The sequence below is a fragment of the Atractosteus spatula genome, chromosome 9, assembly GCF_055471065.1.
Source record: "Atractosteus spatula isolate fAtrSpa1 chromosome 9, fAtrSpa1.hap1, whole genome shotgun sequence".
In the NCBI taxonomy this organism is placed as follows: Eukaryota; Metazoa; Chordata; class Actinopteri; order Semionotiformes; family Lepisosteidae; genus Atractosteus; species Atractosteus spatula.
Genome location: NC_142714.1, coordinates 36244953 through 36253178, shown reverse-complemented (window position 1 = coordinate 36253178; position 8226 = coordinate 36244953). Strand labels below are relative to the sequence as shown.

Genomic DNA, 8226 nt, shown 5'->3' with positions numbered 1-8226 from the left:
ACAAACATACACACTCATACCAGGGGTAATTTTACTAGAAGCCATTTAACCCACCAGCATGTCTTTTGACTGAAAGGAAACCGGAGCACCAGGTGAAAACCCATGCAAATGTACTGTAGCCACTTGAACCTGGGGCTCCAGTGCTGTGAGTCAGCAATTGTGACCATTGTGCCACCAGTCTGAAGAATTGCAGACAGAAAACAAAACAGTAGAGATAAAACTGAAAAGAGATTTATTAAGGTAAATTTATTTTAAAGTTTAGATACAAACAGAATCAAAAACAAAATGCAAGTCTTAATGCATGAATTTAATTTAATGAAAGTTTTGAATATACTAACTCTATAACTAAAAATACCCAATATCAACTGCAAACCAGAAATGTTGATCAAGGTTTTAGGAATATGCACTTTAACTTTGCCCTTTAAACTTGTTGGTTTTTTCCATCTCATTCAGCACAAACAGTATTTCCTATGAAAATCTATTTCACTCTTATTAAATAGATGAGCTGACTTTGGCTAAGACTTGTATATAATTTTAAAAAAATGCAAAAATATTCATTAAATAAAATTCAGTTTAATTCCATCTTCACATTTTGGAACTTCGGGGCACCATTCTGTATAGCCAATGTGTTTAACAAACCCATTTTACTATACATGAATGCACAATGAAAATGGTTGTCACTTTTTCTGTAAATGCAGTTTGTGAGTCATCTCTGGAGTACAGCAGAGTTAAATTTCATGTGATCATCCTTGTGGAAAGCCTAGAAATTCTCATTGAAAGAAGAGAAATTAATTTGCCTGTAATATTCCTAATGCTGTGGTGGTGTTAGATTGGGGAAGGAGCATTAGTGGGAGATTACCATTTGGAGCACAATATTTTGTTAAAACCAAGAGCTGTATGTCTTGAACCTAATCTATGTATGAGCCAAATGAATGAAAAATTCTTCACATCAACAAAGAATGACTTAGGTAGGAAACAGTGACAAAAGAATAAGAACTTAAACCTCTACCAAACCTTTAAGCACCTAACACCAAGAATAAAAGCAAGTATGACCATTTATCCTTTGCATATTAAAACAAGTTTTGCTTAATTTTAAAAAGTGAATGACAGTAATATAGCCTTTCTGGTATTTTAACTATTGTATATCCCCCGTCTTAATTTCTCCATTCTGTACTTTGGTCAGACCCAAGAACAATGGAAACAGTGAATGTGATTGTGACTATAAAGTTTACCATCTCCTCTACTTTGTACTTTGTTCCTAAAATAACCTAGATCTTGGACTTTCTGCTATGCATTTCCCTTTATATCACTAAATCAATAGCGGCTATTGGTATTGCTTTGTCTTGTCCTCTAAAAGTATATTTATTACTTCATATTCTAAAACAATGTCTTACAATAGTTTCATCTTTGAAATTGCACATTGCAATTGCAGACCAGTCACAAAACCCAGAGTTTGAATTTTAGTGAGTAAAAAGAATACTTCAACAGAATTTTTAAAGATGTAAATGAAAAAGGAACACAGCAACTGTAAAGATTTAAATGTACCCTCTCCAGGAGTTTTAACAGAAACGCTGAATAATACTATAAAGATCTTCTCTCTTATCTGGAAAATTGCAGCTGCAACCAGTACAGAAGAGCAATTAGCAAATCACTCCATGGCAGAATAAGGAGAGCATCAGTCTTTCAATTGGTTTAATGCACAGAAGTATGAGAATACACTCCAGAATAATTTAAAGTAACCTGCAGATCATATTACCCAGCCCTACATCCAAGGCTTAAGCACATGACTGAACCATCCCATTTGTTCAGGGTTCTCACCCTGAAGAACTCCAAATGCCCTGTTTTTTTATCACTTTCTGTAGATAACAAGGTTACCATTGGTTCACAGAGGCAGCACTGACAGAAATGAAAAAGACTTTTCATCTGCTGATTTGATCTTAAGTCAGAGATGTCACATAAAACAAAAACGTAGTGTGAACTTACCAACTGGAATGTAATGACATTATACAAACGGAATTATAACTTTGCAGACATAATGCATATTTATTGTGGTAAGCTAAATATTTTCAATATGACGAACTGGCATCCTTTACAAGACAGTTTAATAATACAGTAATTTATTTGTTTAGGGTGAAAGGTTTGCTGATCCCAAAACATGTCCTTGTTTACTACACTGTTTAGTCATAAAAGTCTGGTAAACTATTTTATAATCCTTAATATTTTAAATACAAAGTTACAGAAGTATAAATCTATGAAAATACAACACTTTTACTTCATATAGCAAGGGAATTGTTTGAATGACCGCAGTTATTTTCAGCTTCAAGCATTAATTCATCCTTACACCATGGGAGTTCTTTCAACCCAACAGGAACTTATTTTCTTGAAATAAGTAATAAAGACTGCAGGAAATGCTACAAAAAATAACTAAGTTACCACTCTGTTTTCACACTGAACTTATGTTTCCAAGGCAAACTGGCTATTGAACTTTCAAAACCCTGTGTAATCATCAATAGACCTCACAGTCCAGTCTAAAAGCTTCTGCAAGTTCAACTTCTGCTCTTGATAAAGTTCATATACATGCACGGTTCAGTTATAAAGGGCAATGATGAAACAATAGTTCACATACTGTTCCCAGCAGCTATTGAGTCTGGTTAGAAATTCAGTTCATTATTTAGAGTTATAGTAATCCATGTGTATTTGAGCTGCAATGAAACAACTGCGGATGGTTTTCTGTGAACTGCGGAACAAGTAATGACATCGGCTTTCATCCTAACCAGTCACGTGGACACTGCTCAAGTCTTTCTCACCTGCTTTCTTGTTGGACTCCCACCCCCATGGCTCTCTCTATTGTAATGGTGGTACAGAATGCTACTACTTCATTTACCAGTGCACTACAAGCAAAATAATATTCCTACTGGCTTTGGGTGTGCTCTTGATTGACACCAAATATGCAATGTACTTTACTCTTAAAAAAGAATAAAAAGTTACACAGTATTAATGATGTTACCCCACAAACCTCACTGCTAGTATACAATGGGGGGTCCAAATTCAGTTGCTGTCTTAAACAGAGAGAAAACTCACAAGATAAGTGTGTATATTGATTACAGCATTTAAATATGATTGTGGAGCTATCTGCAGTGTACTTGGCCTTTTTTCTCACTAACATACAGCATGTAAGATTACATTACATAATGTAAGTAAAATTATAACTGTCTTTGAATGGAAATCTTATACAACATTATGTCACTACATGCTACGCAGAAGCTGATTCGCAAGTATGACAAACATGACAGCTTCTCAGGAGAAATTAAAGAAGAAAATATAATACTTGATAAAGTATGAATCAATTAGAATGCAATGTGCTATACTTGCATCTCAGTTAACCAAGAATTACTGCAAAGAATTAAGGCTTTGACATTTCTTGCTGTTCGTGTAGGTTACAGGCTGCCAGGTCTAGTCCTTCTTTTTCTCCCTGGCATCCTTGCCTTCATCGTCATCAGTGTACTCCATTGGCTCCTCTCCAGGCTTCAAGAGTCTTCCTACATAATCATACTTCTCTGTAAAAATTCAAACAATAAGAAACCCATGACTCTCATACACTGGGACTTGTGAAACACAGTGGCAGATAAAAACAAAACTAACCCCCCTTTGTAGGCCTCAGCTACTGTATGAAACCTTCTAAAGCTGTCCTGAGCAGACTGCCTTGGACCTTGATGGGAAGTTTAAACTCAGGGTGAAATTACACTTAACAGTGTAGAGAGTTTATCGCCACCAGGCTCAAAAGGATGGAACAGCATGGAATGTTTTACCCTCAATGAAAGGTAACTAAATTAGAGGTTACCGTTAACTAGTACATAATTATGCAAAATGGGATGTACTCTGCACATTAAACAGACTTTTAACTTGTGCCAAGAAGCCAAACCCCTGAATCTTGTACTCACGAGTGAACTGCGTTTCCCATTCCCCCAGGCTTTCCTGCTGCATAGCATTGAGGTCAGACAAGTCATCATGGGTGTCCTTTAAGGCGTCCTTTTCCAAGCAGAATGTGGCAAGGCCTCGGGAGGCATCCCTACCAGCAAACACCCCATAGGGACCATCTGTAAGCAAATAAATAATAGGGTTTTATTTTACTACTTGGGTAAAAAGCCAGAATGATAACCCCATTTCCACATACTAGTCTTCAGCACTTCTCTGCTAGGAAATACAACTAGAATCAAATAAATCAAAATAAAAAGCTGTAAAAAAAGAACATGCAAGTAAACAACTGCTTATTAGTGCTAATCAGATGTATGATGAGTTTATACTTAAATACTATAATCTTAAAAACCTTCTATTATAATCTTTACAAAAATGTGCATGTTGTATTAGAGAAACCTCCGGAATTTCACGTATGGAGGAGTAAAATTTGGGCTTTCATGAAACAGGCATATTTAGGATGGGCTTTAATTCTTAATTCTTAAATTGATATCACATGAAGATCTACACAATAGAATAACTATGGGGAAGCAAACAGAACATTAGTTGTGGTACCACCCGCCATTAAAACCAGAATGTCTACAGGGGCAAGTACATTGTTAAAAATCCTCAAACAGCCACTATTCGGAATGGTTACCATTTAAAATCATAACTGCTCGAACTTCATCCCTCATGAAAATGAGCAAACTGTCAAAGTAGGTCAGGGCCTTAACTAGCACAATGTAACCATCTAATCCGTCATTCGTCACACTTCAGTTATACAAGGCGCAGGTGTAGAATTATCTTTGTACAGTTTAACACCCGAGGGAAAAGAAAAGAATTGGCAAGCAAGAAGCAGACAGGAATTCCTAGTTTTTTTTTTTCTCCAGACCTTGTTGCATGCAACGCAGGGACAGATAGCACAGAGGCGTGTGGGTAGTTACCCTTTAACTGGGTAAAAGGTAGCTATTGTGAAATTTGATCATTTCACAGCAGCAAACTGTACTTTTTAATGTTACGTGATCTCCGTTTTCTTTCGAAATTAACTGTTAATCTTAAAACTAACCTTAGTTATCACTTCTTTTACACTCGCCTACAGGTATAGATAAGAATTTCTGCAGACGTTTTATATGCCTTGATTAAGCTAAATTCTCTGGTTCCATTGATACGATTTGCTCCTCTTCAAATTCAACGCCAGGTAATCCAAAACTGTACAGTAATAATAAAATGATGCTCAACGGCCGAATTATGATATTATGAATCTTTTGATAAATATGAATCTAGATCAAAACCAATGAGTCGTGCATTTTTGGCTACAGTAAACTGCACAGCGAAAACAAATATTCCAACCGACATTTAAAGTCATGCACTTAAACCACTTTCTTTGCTTAGTCTTACCTGGACCATAGAATTTCTTTCCTCTGGTCACATCAAACACTTTCCCATTTACAGCCATGAGAATTCGTGGGTTTGTCACTCCATCGTATTCTTTTAGGTCTTCCAAAGTAAAATCTCTCTTCTTTAGCTTGGGCAATGGCTTCTCGACTTCGCCCATATCCGGAGGTTTGTCTCCACGAAAGATTTTGTACAGAAGAAATAGGCACAAACATAAAAGGCTCAGATTGAGCGGAGATGTATAAATTTCTTGCAAAATACTCGTAGAAGTTAACGCTTCTTCTTCAGCCATTTTACTTCTGTAAAAAAAAACATGAGGGCAACAAACATTAACCAGTTATCACCAACAGACCAATCACAGGAGGCAACACAATCTATTGAGGACTCTTAGCCCAATCAACGGCCTTTAATAGCAGTGAACAGTGTGATTGGCCTTTAAACAGTAACTGATTGTGGGTGATGTAGTTTTTTTAACCTTCCTTGAATGCGTGGAAACGAGGTTTTTAATTTCCCGTTATTACTAGCCTTTCATCAAAACTTGCATTATTGCTCATCACACACACATATTTGTGTTTTAGAGTCTGTATTTCTATTACTCGCTGCGTCTATGGCTACGGAGAACTGTTTGCCTTAGTTGTTTACACACCTCCTGATAAATCACTAAAATTTAATAGTTTAATTCTATTATGTATAGTATTGGGGGCGGAGACGGCACGGTGATGCAGAGGTTAGCATTGTTGGTTTGCAGTGCCGGGGCCCTGGGTTTAATTCCAGACCCGGGATGTTATCTGCCTGGAGTTTGTATGTTCTCCCCTTTTTCATGTGGGTTTCCTCCTGGTGCTGCAGTTTCCTCCCACAGTCCAAAAACATATTAGTAAATTAACTGCCTCCTGAAATAATTGGCCCTAGGTGTGAATGTGTATTTGATTCTGTCTGCCCTGAGATGGGCCGGTGCTCTATCTAGGGTGTACCCTATCTAGCTCTTGCTTCCCAGTGACCCTGAATTGGAAGAAACAGCTAGAAAATGATTGGATGGATGGGTATATAGTAATGGACATGTGCATTCATGCACACAGAAGTAGGACATGGAGAACCAGGAGTTGAGAATGTATTCTGGGAACTGTTAGCCTAGATGTTGTGTTTGTGTGGGGTTCGTATAACAATATTATCTTGAGATATCACTGTGCAGCCCAAGCCTATCACATTACATCACAAGCCCATAACAGAGCAGGACTGTCACCATTAGTGATGCGCGGGTTGAGATCTGGAACTGACAGATTAGTAATTTATAAAGTAAATAATACCCCCAACTTGTAAGGATTTCTCCAAGAATATACGCAAGGCGTTTGTAAAGTTAGAGGCACATGAATTCTTTGTCCTCTGGCACAGCTTTGGTGAAAAGATTAATAATTCATGTACACTTGGCTAAACAAATATTTAATACCAATGACAATGACTCGCCCTACACTACACACAACATAAGCATGCAACACACACTGTATTTACAATTTTACAGACAAGGTGTTTCAGAGACTCCAGGCTAATTAATTCAATGCTTATACCTTAATGTCAGAAACATTAGGAAGGAAATGCAAGAAAGAGAAACTATTGCATTAATAAACGATTATGAAGTAAATGGAATCAGAGAAACATGGCTTACAGAGAGTGATGGTGACAAATCCAATTTTAGCAGATACACAATGTTCCAGAGAAATAAGAATGATGAAAGAGGTGAAGTTGTAAAATAAAAAAAGAAAAATAACATAAATAAAGGTTAACATGAAATATACGGGTCAGACTTATGAAACAAGATTCAAAAGGCATGGTGTTAAAAGTATACTAACTATAGATAATATTTATATTACAGTTTTATAAAACCAGGAACATTTGTGAAAATAAATAATTGGTTATCATGGGAAATTTAAATTCTTCCTCACCATAGTTCAGAAAAAAAAACATAATGTCACTAAAATATTTGCTTATCAAAATTTGTTTAAAATAATAAAGTAGTAGACAAGGCTAATGATTCAGTTCAATTCAGTTTCTATTTATTAAAGCATTCTTCACAACGAATAGCCACAGAACACTTTCATGATCATTAATTTGGGCATCATAACAACTGCTTTTCTTGTCCATCTGTTCTGACCAAACTATTCTATTCTCCTCCCCACATGTCCGGATGGTGCCCGGCTGGGTACCATCTGAGTTGGATGTTGCATCACTGCCATGGATCCAAGAGGGACATTGTGGATATAGCTATAATTTAGGAGGAATTTACTGGTCTACAGAGATCTGTATGGAGTACTAACACACAGAAGACACGATGGATGGATGGATTAATACCCTCATCGTTTCCTTTTTTAAATTAAATAATGTTAGCATGCCCAAAGGGGTTGGGCAGCCAGTAGACCTTGGACCCCTAGAGGTTTTTTTTCCTCCTTAATGAGGAGTTTTTGGTTCCTCTCCTCCGTTGTCTTCTGGTCTCCTGTTCTGTATTGACAAAATGTATTGTCAATTGCATTGTTAAGCGCCTTGGGGAAACTTTGTTGTGAAAGGCTCTATATAAAAATAAATTGAATTGAATTGAATTTGTCAGAGCACCTGCTAAAGGCCGTGCCTGTACTGATATAGTCTTTTCAAACAGTTAGGAGCAAGAGAGGAACATTTCTCTATTTTACCTAAGGTAAGCACCTCCTTGCACCCCTTAAAACTCATTCGGTCTCCTTCAAGCGCTCCTATCCATGGTATACACCTTAACTTCGGAATCTGAAACTATCTGGACAGTGTCTGGAACGCTTAAGCAAAAATTCACACTCAGGCTTATAATGATCACCTAAAAATTTACAGAGCTGCTCTAGCTTCTGCCACATCCTCCTT

General features: G+C 36.9%; 1 protein-coding gene across 1 annotated transcript; it reads right to left on the bottom strand.

Moving 5' to 3' along the window:
• Positions 1-215: 215 nt before the first annotated feature.
• Positions 216-5703, bottom strand: pgrmc1 (progesterone receptor membrane component 1). Its single transcript, XM_088924486.1, has 3 exons — positions 5353-5703; positions 3942-4097; positions 216-3557 (listed from the first exon to the last, which is right to left on the bottom strand). The coding sequence occupies exons 1-3, from the start codon at positions 5639-5641 to the stop codon at positions 3454-3456; spliced, it is 549 nt and encodes a 182-aa protein (XP_088780612.1). The 5' UTR covers positions 5642-5703; the 3' UTR covers positions 216-3453.
• Positions 5704-8226: the final 2523 nt, after the last annotated feature.